We start from the raw sequence: 16,726 nt of genomic DNA on the forward strand, positions 1-16,726 counted from the left end.
AAGAGCAATATAAATGAAATTACAATGCAATACAATTCCAATTGAATCAATGGGACCAACACAGCTGAAAACAGTGATTTCTAGAAGGAAAGGCCAGCACTGGAGTAAAGTGTCCCCAGTGGCATGGCGTCATTGGGTAACCTTATGTGTGCACAGACATAAGTCAATCACTCGGGGACTGCTGATAAACATGAAATATTGGAAAATTAGTCACTAAGTATTTTGATACAAAATGTATAGATCTATGACATAATGGTCGGTTATATTTGTGCATTATGCTTATAGTTTTTTTTAAAACATGTTTTGGATCATAATTCTTTATTGGAAATTAAAGGTATACAATTTCATAAAAGTGTAAAACAACATAAATCAGTAAGGGTCTAGCAAAATACACACATAACACAATATAAAAATGGAAAAAGGAAGGAAAATCATGTATAAGAAAAGAAAGGAAGGGGAAAATAGGAATAGAATAAATGACTGGAAGCTAATTATGGAAATAAGAGAATTGTGCATAACATGTTAGGACATTCTAAATCTGATTAATTATAATTCTAAAAAGAATTAGACAGAGTAGATTATGAAACAAGAATATGCATTTAGAACCATATTATATGTATGTACAGGTACTATAGTGTGTCTTAGGATGATGCAAGGTAATATAAATTATTAAGTAAATATATGAATAAACAGATAAATATATAAATAGATAGGTGAATAAATACATAAATAAATAAATAAACATAAATAGTTGTGAAGATCGATGAGCAAAAAAGACGAATTGAGAAACGGAAGAATGAATAAATAGCAAAATGAGAAGAGTAGAAAGGAAAATCAAACCATCTCCTTACTTGGAAATAAAAGGGTAGAATGGGAGGAAGTAAAGAAGAGAAAGAAGCAGAGGGAAGGAGAAGGAGAAGGAAAAGAGGAGGAAGGAGAAAGAAGAAAGAGAGGAAAAAAGGGAGGGAAGACAGTGAGATTCAGGAGTCTCGGAGAAAGGGGGTCCACACTTGTTGAAATATTTCTTCTTGGTCTTGCAACTTATATATTACAGGTTCATGTGATGCCGTCTGTATCATCGCAACCATTCAATCCTCCTTGGAGGGAGGGCTGGGTGATTGCCACAATCTTAAAATACGGATTTTAGCAGTAGAAAGTGCAGTGTGTAAGAGTCGACTCAGAGGACGTGAAATAGTAGGAAAACCTTTAAGATCATGTAGCAAAATAGTAGTAGGTGTAAGGGGAAGTGTAAGAGAAATAGTTTCCATTAGCGTATCTCCTATTTGTAACCAAAATTGTTGTATAAAGGGACATTCATAGAATATATGTAGAAGGTCACAATTAACTCAAGAACATCTCCAACGCCTAGAATGCAATGACAATCCAGGTCATTGCAACTTTGATGGAGTCCAATGCCAATCATGCAAAGTTTTTAAAAGAAAAAGAAAAGATTTCATACGTGCTTCACGGGTGCCCTTGTCCAGGGCTTCCAATATGTCTGCCCGGTTATATCTTCGTTTATAGTAACATGTAGGCGTTCATGCCTTTTGTCGCAAAGAGCATTAGGAAGTGGTTGTGAGCATAGATGGTTAATCAGAGTGCTATATAATCCCGACATTACACCTTTATGTCGACCCCAAGTATAAAGAAAATTCAATATCGGCGATGTTTGTAATGTCCAAGGGGAGGGACCAAGACATCTCCTCAGACAATGTTGAAGTTGTAAATACCTTGAAGCCTGATGTAAAGGGAGATCAAATTCTTCACAAAGAAGATCAAAAGATTTCAATGTGCCGCCTATTATGATTTGATCTAATATCAGGATTCCTCTTGAACTCTAATCAGTCCAGGAAAGTACTCGTCCACTGATACGAATACTTTCATTCTTCAAGATTGGGGTTTTGGAATGTAAACGATAGGCAATCCCTAATAGACGATGTGCACGTTGCCATGCTTGATATTTGGCATAGAGCACAGGGTGTGGAGGGAAGGTTTGAGGTTTACGAGTACTGTAAAAGAAGTTAAGACCATCCTCACACGCAAGTATAGAGTGTTCAGTTGTGACCCATTGAGGAGAGTCAGTTGCACCTGAGAGTAGGTAAGGCAACTGTGAAAGGTCTAAGGCCAGAGAGTAGTGCTCCAACAATGGCAAACCTAAGCCACCATGGGAGCGACGAGCAATTAATTTAGCAGCTGATAAATGAGGTCGCATAGTTCCCCAAATAAAGGACTGCATGCGGGAATCTATGCGGCGAAGTGTGGTTAGGGGTATAATAATCAGAAGCATTCCCATGCCTTTAGATTTTTATTATTTACAAAAACTTGAACTTGGAAGTGAGTGTTGCTGAAGGACCATTGTAGCACTACCATCTCCCACAGCTAACCATCATTTTTAAAAAGTGACCACCAGCAGTCACATCTTCCCAGTCCACCAATAAAATATGAACACCATATGCATCATCTCAAAGGTCCACCATCAATCACAAGCTAAAAGTTTGCACAGCTATTGAATCGCACTACAAAGAATACTTCAGGTTATCTGTCTCAAATCGAAGAGTTAGTCCCAAATGTATGGACCTAATCTGCTTTAGGGACAAAATCCCTCTTCCACCCAAGGGTCGCATGCTTCATCACAGGGCTATTCCTCACACCGACACCCACTGTGGACACAAATAAAGTTTGGGATGCATCTGTAGGTATTTTCAGCAGTTTTACATCATTCCTTTCCCTCTCTTCCCATTCCAATGAATTAGACTTTGACACCCACACCCTCCTCACCACTCCTCATATAGGATACTCTTGTAAACATTTTACACCTCAAGAGCTCTTCTCCGCCAAGGTTTTGACCCACACTTGTGACCCAACATAGTGTCACTGTGAAGACGAGTCCTATGTTGTTGTGATTAGGAGGATTTACACCATTTCCTTCCCTCCAGATTCTATTTTTATTAGGACATGACTATTAAAAGTTACGTAAATAAGGTGCCACAAAAATGCTGCAAAAACGCAAAAGTTTGATTTTTGTGCCACAAAAGTTTGATTTTTGTGCCACAAAGTTTTGATTTTTGTGGGGCAAAATGTAGATTTTTGTGCTGCAAAATTATAATTTTTGTGCCACAAAATTTACTTATCCTTTTTGCAATATCTTGGGCGTCTGTGGGATGTTGGTCATTAGAGTAGGTGACATGCTACACAGTGGTCCACACCAATCACAAGTGGTCCCTAACCTCAGATGTGAAAATGTCACCTTTTCCTGTTTATTTTTTGCCTTCTGTGACTTGTAGTCCTGCATTATAATGGAAACAGCAGTAAACGAAATTATAAAGCACAAAGATAGAACCAAGACCGAACAAGCTATTCATATCTGTCATGCAACCGCTCAAAAGGTCTGGAGCCTACTGCTGCGTGTCTTATTTGTTCAGGCTCTGGGCAAATAAAACAAGCAGCTGTAGGCTGGTACTGTAGAAGTCAATAGGGCAATTTATGTGCAACATTTGTTTTTTTAGTCCCCCATTTCTGTGATCCTGACGTTTCTCACTGCCAATGACAAGAACAGAGCTAGAAACATCACAATTACTGAGTTATTAAGTATAATTCGTCCAACACTTATCTAGTCCTATTTGAACAAGTGTAGAGCAAGCGACTTGTGTACAGGTTGTCGTAAGCATGATGGTTAAGAGGGAAGCTCTACTGCCTCAACAACCTGCACTAAGCCTCAATGCGCGTTTCACCCCTTTGATCTCTGTGCATTGGTTATACTGGTCAACACAGGCACATAGAGGGTGCTTAATTTGAACTCCTACAAGATACATTCAGTTCCTTGATGTTATTACTCCACTCCCATTGCTGGCATGCATTACATTGAGTGTGCTGGAAACAAGTATATAAATAGTAGAGGTAAAAAGGTAAGGCAGGGATGGGCCGAAAATAAGGTTGGGGCGTATGCTGGACTTCTGGGTAACGGGTGTGGTGAGGCTTACACAAGGGAATCTTGCTAGGGGTAAATTCAGTGTGAGAAGTTGCAAGAGTTGTGGGTGGGACAGAGGATATAATGCTTCTCTGACAGGGGATGCTGGTCAAGCGATGCCAGTCCAGCCACCATCCTGGGCGCTTGCTGCATTAACGATAGTGGCACATCTTTAGCTCTAGAGAACCAAAGCTTAAACCCCTTGGAATGAATGATTCCCTGCATTGTTGAAGACATTTTAGGAAAGACTAATAAGGAAAGTCATTTTTTAAACTAGGGATAGAATGGATTGGTAGCGTCTGGACAGGCATGGACAACTCTTTGCTGAGATGACTGCTGTTGTCACTGGGCACTCTATCAGCTTTGCTTTTTTTCTTGATTCATTTAGGTGATCAAGAAGAAAACCCAGCAGGATAGTCATTGGGGGCGGTGCCACATGGTCTCCAGTGACAACAGCTGATCATCTTCCTCATCCTCCTAAATCATGTAACATTGAGTACAAAGCATGACCTGCAGCCCGGAACCAGATTAAGGCACTCATCTGCAACTCAGCTAACTTCCTGTAGGAAAAAGAAAGTCTGCTGCTTCATGATGGACCCGGATATCCAAAATGACTGCATTCTTGAAGTGAACGTTTCTGTCAGCATTCACACAAGTCTCTATCGCGGCACGCCAGCTCCTGGTCTGCTTGCCTCTCCATACCTTCATAAAAACATGAACAAATATCAGAGATTTTCTTTTTGTGAAAATACCATGACCATGATCACAAAATTATTTTAAGTGGCTCCTGCTTGAATAGGATTTGAGTCAGTCCCGCTTCTAGATAAGATTGACTGATGGATGCAGTAATATTGCGGTTATGAAGCGAGTATATGCAAATATAGAATTCAACAGCAGATCGATTAGCAAGTCCATCAGCCACCCCCTTCCTACTTATTCCATGCGGTTTTCCATCTGTACATGTAATTAATCAGCTTTACTATCCCACCCTTATGTTCAATACCTTTAATATGTTACCCTACTGTTTTCACTCTAGGAGCTCTGATCCTGGAATGTTGATCTTTTCCTAACTAATCTTTGAATGAGCCTAGCACTGTGGTGCCCATAAGTGGACCTTTAGATCTGACAGTACTACTACTAATGTAAAAAGAACCAATTATTTTGCTATTTTGTCCTTTCTCTCTGTTTAGAAATGTGATGGTATTCTGCAGAATATTGAATGCAGAGTATCATGGAGCGAAACTATTGAGGCAAAAATATCTAGGGCCAAATATCCTGAAGGTAAGTATATATAGGTAAGTATAGGTTTACCATTCTTAACTCCACATATATGCACTTTGAGGATATAGACATCTTTAAGGTACGTAGATGTGGAGTTAGGAATACTAAATCCATACTTGTATGCATTTCCCTTCACAATATTTTGGTCCTCAATATTAAGGTATTGAGATTTTGGCCCCATGAGATTATTTGTCCTTGATATTTTTACATACAAACAATGTTACTGTAATATTTCCCGTTTATTTACCTCCATTATAAATAACATTCAATAGTTTAACCTTTCTTTCGAGGACGTGCCATGCACTATATTGGCAGTTCTCTCTAAATCATGTCAAGTCTCTCTGTGTTCTTCTGGGAATGTGTATTCTGGGGTTGAGTATCCTCCAGATGAGGCACTGCTAATTGTAAGCACAGCAGTAACACAAATCTCTCTGCTTCTCAGAGATCCCCTAAAGCATGCCAACATACTGCAAGATGATTTGTGCACAGTCCCCCTTTGAGTAGTGAACTTGACTTTCTTCTTCTACCTGCCATCTCCTTGCCAATGATACTCACATTTTAGTCTCCTTGCGCTCGCCTTTTTGCTCACTCACTGCTCATGTAACTGGCTGCCTTTCTGCTGTCTGATACTACGCATGTACTTTTCTCCACTACGCCAAATTTCATCTACCAGATTTATGCCACAGGTTACAGTTTCACTCCCCCTGCTTCCTGAGTATTTTTATTTCGAATCCATTGCTATTTTTTACTCCTTTGTTTTTTATTGATTTTTCAATAAGGAAAATAAAAAACCAGTGTAAAAAAAATATCAGTTCTAGTAAGAAACACCCATTTCCAACACCCATCTTCTAGTACCCTTAGGGTAATAGTCCCTCTTATAACTTCCACTCTCCCAGCCATTACACTCTCTTGGCCTGTGTGATATTGCCCCCTGTAAACAACCTTCCTAAACAGTACACAAGCAACACCAGGCATTTCAGAGGTTATTACGGGGTCCGGGTCATTCCCCACCATCTAGTGGCATTAGTCATGTTGGGTGGCTTGTCAACAATGAATGGAGCAGCCATGCTTCAAAATCTATAATGTAATAAAATGTAGCAAAATGAGCATGGGGCCAGGGACTATTGACTCCCGCCTTGCCATGCTCCTTCTTGCTGGTAAGCTTAGCATATCGTTAACACACCCATGACTTCTGGGTTCCTGCCTCGCGCTTCAAATCTCTGCACATTTTCTGTTATTTACATCCAACATTAGCCAAAAGTCTAACTCGTATACCTCCTTCAAAACATACCTGTTTGAGACTCTTTGGAAATTATAAGCAATGCAACCCAATATAAATGACATTAACATAGCCTGGCTCAATTGATTTACTCACTTCAAATGAAAGTAAATAGTAAAGTACACTGAGGCTCTATGTCTTCTTATATAGTGCAAAGGTGATGTTTAACAGCTATACTCTAATGATTTTATGGCAACACAAATCTTTGTCTGCCCTCACTATCTCCTTTCCTGCTTCAAGACTTTTATATGGTTTCTCTATCAGCATTGTCATCTTTAAATTCAAACAATTTTTGATTTGTTAAACTGTGTGAATAAATTCATTGCTGAGTCAAAATATGCCTGTGTCTGCCACATTGACAAATATGATAGATTGACTTTATGTGTCGCAAGCAATTAGGGCCAACTTGAAAATGCCATCACTAAACTCCCTGACTTTAACCCCTTAGAGCAGCGATTCTTAACATTTCGACTACTGAGGACCCCAATGCATAATTTCTGGAGTCCAGGGACCCCCACTGAGTTATTACTGGAAGCTGGAGACCTGGGTCTAAGCAATTTCTATGAGTTCAACCTCAAAACAATGCCAACAATACAGAAACAAGTAGACATGAAACAAATTTAGAAATGGCAAAATATTTGATATATTCACAAACAAGTATTGTAAAATAGAAACTTTCATTTAATGGGAAATTCGGACCTTGTCTAAATTTGGATTTTAATTTTAAAAGGGTACAACATGCTAGACTCAGCACATCGCTTTATCTTGTTTGCTTCTAGTGCATGATGTCTTTTTGTTGGCTCTTCGTTGACACCACCCGTCATCCTTACTATTTTCCGTTTGCTGTACTTGTGCCGCTCCCATGAATCAAGCAAAGGATTCCCGCGTAGAGCTTGATTTAGTGTTTGGCAGATGTGTTACAAATGTGATGGATATCTTGTCCACCTTATTACAAGTGCCAAAGGATAAAATGAAACTGTCATACAGCGTTTGAATTTGCATGAAATTTGTCACGGAGTAATCCGTACGCCAAACTCTAAATCAGGCTCTTAGTTTTTAGTCTTCATTTTCAAATCCCTTCATAGTTATAGAATGTTTTAACTGTTACATTTTACCTTTGGATTCCAAATGTATATATACTTTATTAATCTGCTAATATTATTTCAATTTCTAAACTGTCGCAGACCCCCTGGATAGTCATCTCGGCTGCAAAGGGGTCAACAAACCGCATGTTAGGAACCACTGCATTAGAGGCCAAACTCTCGATGAGGGATATGGGGTGCAAACAAGTCTCCACACTTTATCATTCTGTGGTGATTCGCACGACACGCAATTGAAGCTCTGAGGCATGCTTTGGAAAGGGACACCAGTTGAGCTACAGGTGATGGTGTGGCCACAGTCACTCAGTACAGGAGCATCTAATTTAATTAAATATCATCACTGTTCATATATCACATGCTATAAACTCTGGTGAGTCGGCAGGGCAGATTCTTCCAACTGCCCGAGACACCTACGATGACCCGGGAACTTTATTCGAACCACGTAGGAATGCCCGTGGATCAGACTGTTCTGGGACGGGTGGATGCGGATATTGGGAGAAGTGACAGAATGGCAGTTGGAGAACGACCCCCAAACTTGTCTTGCCTCACATACCCTCTGACCAAGAAACCAATTGGCGGTGCTACATTGGGGCTTGGTGGTCGCAACGTGCAACATAGCCAAAGCATGGACAAATGCAAACCTGCCAGATCTAAAGAACAGGGATATGGTTCACAGATTGATTCTAGAAGTACCAATATACAAAGTACGACCTATGCAAATATTTAATTAAATCTGGGGAGTGGGTGGATTTTAGGGATAGAGAGAAAGATTTAAAAGAGGAAACTGCAGTAGTCTAATTATAAAAAGGGGATGGGGCTTCAGTGGACATGATAAATGCACTTTGTAATCTTATGATATGGTTGGTGAGTAATTGGGTCTGTTTGCAGAGTTAATCATTGTGATGTGACGTCATTTATAGCATGCTATGTCACACTGCGTTTATGTTTACTAAAAGTTAACACACTGTTTTAATGATTTTAAAATCAAGTATGATTTTATGTATTTGCTTTTATGATCATATTTAGTGGTCGGAAAAAGCTATCTGATTGATTGATTGCTTGATTGATTGATTGGGTTCACTAATAGTTAATAAAGGTCTTCTGTGAAAAACAAATGAAAAGGCTATAATTACATATTGAGAAAACTGACAGTGGTTTACTTTCAGGTTGGTTCTAAGCCCGGCCAAAATGTTTTTCACACAGTTGCAATCTCGTGAAATCTGCATGCTTCACAGTTTTATTTTTCATTTTGACAATTGTTTTGCCCGTGGGATACTTTGTGAGCACAAAATATCTCACAGCAATAAAATAAAACAGATATCTGCCTGGGCTGAGACATTTTCTTCTCAGCCACTTTCCACTGGTGATTGAAATTGACCTTCATTAGAAATGAACCTTGATTAGGACATATTTGGCGACTTGTGCCTCAAGAAAGAGACATGCAAAGTTGTGAACACATGTTGGCCTGTGGACAACGAGCACTTACAATGACAGTTCCTGTGTTGTGCTTCGCTGTTCATCTTGGAAGTAAAGGCAGCAGTACGGTTAGTTTGCATTTCCGTTCTGTACAAATACATCCGGTTACTCATTCGGTCAACTTGCAGCCTCCCTTTTCACGTTCCCACTATCGTGGAAAAAGATTATGCCCCACTCTCCTGCTATTTATACCGAGTATAGCCCGTGCCACATTGTACTCTTACACCATTTACATCAAGCATAGACGATGCCACATTATCCGCTTCCACCATTTACCTCAATTACAACAGATGCCGCATTATGTAACATTTTGTCTTGCCTGGTACTGTTCAAAATTTTAAATTTAGCTTTTAGCAGGCATTGGCAAAGGACACAGGTCTGGATTTAATTTGTCAATATATGCCAACAGTGTTTGTGTTTGCCTTTCTTTTTATGCAATAACATATTAAAGCCAGAACAACTGGCTTTGCCAATGATTGTTAAATTTAAACTCTGATTCAGAATTATCAAACATCTTTTTATAAAAGTTTCTTCCTTTAACTGCATTTTTTGTAAGCCAACGATGGGGAATCAAGCAATACATTTCTCCTTTCTTAATCACTGCCTTTATTTTCCATCATCTCCGCTGATAGTCTTTCACCAACTCACCAAACACCTACGCTCTGCCTCACTCTCACTCGCACACATTCCCCACATCCGCAAAAAAAAAGAGCTGGAGATCACTTTTTCTTCTACATCGCATCCAAAACATGGAACAACCTCTCTCGACACATCAGAGCCTCCAACCTCACTTCTTGAGATCTGCAAGAAGCTGAAGATCTGGCTTTTCGATTAAACACAGAAGCAACCACACACCTACACACCTGCCAAAGCCACCGGATACTCTCACAGGTGATTAGTGCGCTTTACATATCAACTTAACATAACATAACATAACATAACATTTACATGACATGTTCTAAGATCCAATATATTCTTGAAAGATAGTATGTGAAAGACCTATTGATTGGGGTGGTAACATGTCCCATGCTCCCTCCTTTGGAGTGCCCTGGTAACCTTTAGCTCTATCTCTGGCGTTATCGATACTTGTGGTACTGGTAATTATATGGAGAAAGTCACAGTTAATGGGTATTGTAAGTGGGACCCTGAAGAACCGCTTAGAAATGAGGAATTGACATGAATCATTCGTTCTGATCATCTCAATCAAGCAAAGGTACCAGCTTAGAGCCCGGTTTAGCAGATGGGTTACTGTGTCACAAATGTGATGGATTTTGTGTAAACCCTATTACAAGTGCCATACGATATAATGCTCTTGGGATTTCCATGACATTTGTGATGGAGTAACCCACCCGCCAAACTCTACATCATGACCTCAATATGTGTTCCTCATAGCATGCCAGCTATTTCACCTGGAATTTTGTCTGCTTTCAGCAACCACAATCTCTCGATGAAAGTCAAGTCTGTGTTCCTGCAAATCCTGTAATCCCACTCTGACCAGTACCTCATGCTACTGGCCACATAACAATTTTCGCCGCACTTATAAACGAAACCTGGCTGAATTAACAACTCAGGATAACTTGTCTCTTCAGTTGTTGATTCGGTGTCTAATTAAATCAATATTCTTAACAATATGTCAAAATACTTAACACTTGTATCAATACATTTGTGTGTTCCATATTACTGTAATACTAGAAGAAAAGTGTTAAAAACATTTCACATTATTTCCTGTGTTCCCTACAGATGGACTTTACACTCTTAAAACTGAGGATGGTGTTCCATATCAGACTTATTGTGACATGACCACCAACGGAGGTGGCTGGACCTTGGTAGCAAGTGTCCATGAAAATAACATGCATGGGAAGTGCACTACAGGAGACCGCTGGTCCAGTCAGCAAGGAAGCAACCAAAATCTGCCTCAAGGAGATGGTAACTGGGCAAACTACAACACATTTGGCAGTGCAAGTGGAGCTACAAGTGATGACTATAAGGTACAACATGTTCTTGAATTTCATACAGTGTGCATTGGACAGTCGCCTATGCTTCTTAAATTGCATTGGTGCTTTTTTAATACGGTCAGCTCTTACAGTTGGCAGTAGAACTGTGGGTGGACCTTGTGTACGATACATGCCTTCACTTCTGCATGGCATACTGAAGTGCTATGAAGGATTACCTTTTATTCAGTCTAAACTAACATTTATGGCCAAGCTTTTCTCAGAGCAATCAATTCATAGATTGGGTTCAGTTACAATGAGTGCCATGGGCGGCATGGAAACACGCCTCCTGGAATCTCTGCTGTTAAAATAATGGTACTTAGTCCTACATTCAAATTTTTAGGTTATAAAATTCCAATGCTGAAATTTTGGAAATCATTTCAGTTTTTTCTAGAGTAAGCTACACATTTCTGCCATTAAGATATTGGAAGCTATTCCACTTTTGGAAGTGCAGATGTTTTCATGCCTATAATTTTGTAAGTAACAAATGCCCACAATTAGAATTTTGTTGGCTAAGGTCCCAGGTGGAATACTGTCAATTCCTAATACTCAGTTTTCAGAACTAAATAGGAGGCAGACAAAGGAATTTGGAAGAGACCCATTATTTGGCCAAAGAGAACAGATAGAGGAGCTCAAGGAGGCACTGAAGGGAAAAGGTTCTGCATATCCACCAACATAAGAATTCTTTCAAGATTCCAAATCAGGAAGTTATAATTTAAGCAAAATACAATAAATGGAAGACTCCCTACTTCATATTTTTGTTGATCTTTTGATTTCTTATGGACTTGAAAAGAAACATACTAAAAAAGAAATAAATGAAGCAGTGATGTTGCTTCTTTAGAAATTTTCCAAGATAATTGTGTTTTAAAGGGAGGGTATATGATGTGTCTAGTTTCTATATAAGCAAGTCATGCAGAGCAACAATTGAACATCAATGACCGTTATATATTGGTCTACAAAAATATTCTATTTGTTTCCCCAATATGTCTTACAGGTCTTAGCAAATGATTAGGAGCAGTTTGGTCACAAATGAGACTTAACTATATGTATTTTCTAAATGTATAAATGTATTTTTTGTTGACAGAATCCGGGCTACTATGATATCAAAGCAAAGGACCTAGCTGTGTGGCACGTGCCAAATGTCACACCGATGAAAGACTGGAGAAATGCCGCTATACTGAGATACCACACTGAGACTGCCTTTCTCCCATCTGAAGGAGGGAATCTGTTCCATCTTTTTGAGGTAATGTCAGAGGGGAAAGGTGTGTGTGAATTTTCTTGTTTCTTTATTTACAATAAAGTTGTAGCTTCTACCAAGATAGAGAGAAGGCACTTCAGTTTATTGTTAAGATGTCCTGCAAATGTTATACATATATTTTCATGTCATCTGTCTCTTAACAAATAGGAAGTGACATCAGAAAGAGACTCAAATCACAGAAATAGCTAGATATAAGGAAGAAGGTGGGGTTGGAAGTTAGAGTCAAAACATATGGATTACCAGGAAGAAAGTGGGCTTGGATGTTACCTCCCAAAACCCCCAGATATTTACATACTTTATTGCTTTGACTTTACTGAACACTCCAAAGCAAGGTAGTTAGTCAGGTAAATTGATTAAGATAAGAGTAAATGGGAACACCTTTGAATGTGATCTTATGGATGGGGATGGGCAGCACTCAAGGAATTTCACTCCACGGAATTCCACGGAGTTACATAAAAACTCTGCGGGATTCTGTGGCGTTCGGGCAGAAATATGCCCATCACACTGGTTGCACTGCGATTTAGCACTGGTGCTAGCACTAAGCGGTGCGCAAGAGTGCGCAGCCATTCGAGTTGATTTTGCTGCCACTCGAGTAGAAAATCTACTCGAGAAGCAGTGTTCTAATCGCAAACACATGTGACTTCCTGAGTTAGAAAATCTTGTTTGAAGTCCTCCTAGTGACTGGAAGTCACTCTAGGGGTTGCTAAATCTTGCTCACACTCAAAAGCTCGTATTTCTGGAGCCTTACATGAGAAAAACTTCAGTCATGTGCCGATTGGTGACATTTAGCCGGAACTCCGCATTACAAGAGTAACGCAGAGTTGCCAAATTCTGCTAATTTTGTGAGTGGAATGAAATTTGCCACTTAGGAGAATTAATGGACACCGAAGTTTCTCTGACTGACTTCTGATGAGAAAAGAGTTGTGAGATACGGAATCACCCTGGCACCTCCTCCTTTTTCAGAGTTTATCTGTGATATGTTTGTATGGATTAGGTATTGCAAGTACCTCTTCAAGAAACACTGCACAAACATCAACAAGCTGTACATAAAAGTCTGATACAGATCGACTATAATGGAGTTGCAGGGTGTAGGGATACACGATTAAAGCAAAATACACCAATGCTTATTTACAAAGAAAATATACATAAATATTTTCAGTGTGATCCATAACTTGAATGAGAGTATCTGGAGTTAAATGGATTTTCAGGATGCTCAGGAGCCCTTGAGTGCAGCTTTATGGGATGCTTTGCTGGGGAGTATGCTCCAATTTCTCCTGGGGAGCCAATACTGTGAATAGTGCTCATACTGTCAAACAGGATGAGATGAGCTTAAGTCAGAACCCTCTTGGAGAAAGAGGTGTTTTTTTGAAATGACTCTGAATGTAAGCAAGGAGGTGATATGCCTTAAATCCAAGGGAGGGTGGCTTAGTGAAAAAACATTATGGGAGCAGCAACGTTTTGAAATCTGGATAGTAATAAGGGGCCTCTGGCACTAAGGCTTTGTGAATGGAAGGGCACTGAGAGTGTAGACAGAGATTATCAGACTGAGGTAGAACATGCAAGCTAAAACTTAATATGAATTCTTTATAATTGAATTGAGAGACAGATTGTCTGGAGGTGAAGCAGGAGTTGGTGGTTGCATGTGAGCGATTAAACAAGGTAAAGGTGATAAAGTTAAGGACAATCTCAACTTGTAAGAATATGATGTGTGAGAGGTCAATGCCACGACTCTTCCAATCATTCAGGTTTCTCTGCATCAGCGAATTAGCCACAATCCAGGTCAGGTCAGGTAGATAACTGGTTGGTTGCATCATGCAGATTTTGAGGAGGCGAAAGATGAAATATAAGACTACTGTGTTCCAAGAAAGAAAGCAGTTATGGTACTTTTGTGGGTGAAGTAAAGGAAGATACATGAAGCTTCATGTTTAAAAGGATGGGCTGGAAGAATGAGACATAATACGTTCACCAATCAATAATGAGTAACAGTGAGGCAGTAGGGTACTTTGGCTTCACTGAGTGAGCTTAGGGGTCAGAATTAAAATGATTCGTATGCCAACACCAAGCAGAAGGTAGACCAATCCAAATGAGGATGTCAAGTCACCCAGGAAGGTGGTATACAGATGGAGGGCCAGAGTCATCAGGACAGAACCTTTGAGAAGGCCCATACGATGAGGAGTAGATATAGAGTTAAGGCTCACCGGGCAGAGGATTTACTTTAGCTATTATTCTTTTTGTATGGCACTGCTTGGCAATGTTTTTTGCCACTTCATAGTACATTAAGCGTACAAGGGAAATGGGATTAATCAAATTTAGTGCATAAAATGTGTACATAAGATCAGGTTTGAAAGCACTCCCTACTCAGTATAAGCCCCTTGGTGCGTTGACTTGATGATGAAGCTTTAGGATATGTTGGCCTGCTCTCTATCCCTAGACATCTTCTCAATAGCAAAGGTAAAGCCAGGCCTAAGATGCATGACCAGGCCAAAGTCTTGTACCCAAGAAGTAAATGTAGATACTCTTGCAATCAGAAGCATAATGGAAGAGGTAGATTTGTACTGTTCTCTGAAATTGCAAAAGCTGACACTCGGTGCTCATGAGTGTAGGCTCAGAATTCCAGAAATTAGTCAATTGGACGTCTCTATTAGATAACTTACATCTATTTGGCTAAGGGAAATATTTTGTGATCCAAAGTGAGGTTCTTTAGCATCGCAACATGACATGGGTCCCCATTATGGCAAATTAGACAACTCGGCAGATATGAATTTGAGTGTGGCAGTAATTTTTGGAACTTTACACCCATATTATAACTTGGAGCTTTTACACAAAGATCCGATGTTTGGTGCTACTCTATAGTGCAGTTCTTGGTTTCTAAAGTAAATGACTGTGTTGGAATTACTTTTCATGAGCCCTTCTTCCCCTGGTCCCAAGCAACAGCTCCCATTGGTCAGAGATTTGAGTTCATCTATACTGGACTGGGAACATTCAAGGACAATCGTTTACATACTAAAGTTCCTCCACAAAGAACTGCCATCATTTGCTCAGAATTATGCCAGAGAAACACTGGTAAGCCTGCAACAAGTTCAATTTGTTAAAAGCTTTCTCGGCAATACATGTTAAGAAGACTGTCACCAGTACAATTCCACTGTCTACTACAAGAAAACAAAGGGCCTCATTACGATGTCAGTGAGACCAACACCGACAACAGGTCGCTATCGGTCCCACCGACATCTGCGGCCGCTGTCAGACTGCCACATTACGATGTGGTCAGTCAGATCGCATTGGTGGAGGGACAGACTGGCAGTTTCCGGCGGGCTCAGGGAGCCCTTCGGGTGGTCTAATCGCCTTTCCCACAATGGAGGCTGTACCTTCTCAGGCACAGTCATGGGGAAAACGATCCACCTTTCTACCAGCCTTTTCATGTCGGGTCTTCCGACATGAAAAGGGTGTCAGAAAGGCTTTTTTGTAGCCCCTGTCACCTGTGGTCTTCTGCTATGGGCCCTGCCAGACGGTGCATGAATGTTTTAAAAGTGTATCTTTTCTTTGTGGCTTGTGCTGCTGCTCACAGCACAAGCTGCAATGGAAAGTACACACTTTCTGACTGCCACAAAGGTGATTGCATCCAAATATTGGAGGCAGGACCGCTGACTCCTTGTCGGGCAGACCCGCTTCCCCTTTGGTGCCAGTGGGAAGCTTGTCCGACCGGCATCATAATAGGGCCCTAAGCCTTAAAACTTGATTCTGCTCAACAGCAAAATCATGCCTTATGAAACAGGACTTGCAAACCTGCCAGTCATGTCTTACCTAAGGCACTGGTGCAAGCTGATTTTCCTAGTAAGGTACCTGGCCATCAAGGATACTAACCAAGCAGACACTGAGTGTAAGAAAGCATCAAAAGGATCCTAAACAGTTGAGGATCTCATTGGTGACTGACTCAGGGGTGGGAACAATCCATGTTGGCAACAAAAGAGCTTCTACATTGTAGATATTTTAATTTCTCCCACCCACGCTCTCCTAAGTTGCCCCTCTACGATTGGGGCCAAAGACTTGCCATAGACCAATCAAACGAGGCTCTGGAATCTACACCTGTAGTGAAGAAATACAAATCATCCTAAGCCAGGTGAACCACAAGATCTCCATAATCATCAAATTTAATGCTGAGAGCCTTCAGGGCAATAGAGATGCATTCCACAAGTGTCCTACAAGTACCCCTCTGTAAAATTACTTTGCACCCTCCCTTCCATGCCCCAACAAGAGTGCTCTTGAGTTTTCAAAACTCTTAGGAGTGAGAACAAATTTGATTTTTGATGATTTTAGAAAGAAGTAGTGTCACAGGACTATTGACAGTAACAAATTCACTGGAAATGACATCACAGA

The 16,726-nt window shown here is 40.2% G+C and overlaps 1 protein-coding gene across 1 annotated transcript in view; it reads left to right on the forward strand.

Moving 5' to 3' along the window:
• The window catches only part of LOC146772942 (intelectin-1-like), a 51,940-nt gene that overhangs the window by 15,210 nt on the left and 20,004 nt on the right, over positions 1-16,726 (forward strand). The window contains exons 4-5 of the mRNA XM_085637464.1: positions 10,844-11,091; positions 12,179-12,337. Coding sequence (XP_085493590.1) covers positions 10,844-11,091; positions 12,179-12,337 — 407 coding nt within the window. The remainder of the gene's footprint in view (positions 1-10,843; positions 11,092-12,178; positions 12,338-16,726) is intronic.

Source organism: Triturus cristatus, chromosome 12 (assembly GCF_964204655.1).
Source record: "Triturus cristatus chromosome 12, aTriCri1.1, whole genome shotgun sequence".
Lineage (NCBI taxonomy): Eukaryota > Metazoa > Chordata > Amphibia > Caudata > Salamandridae > Triturus > Triturus cristatus.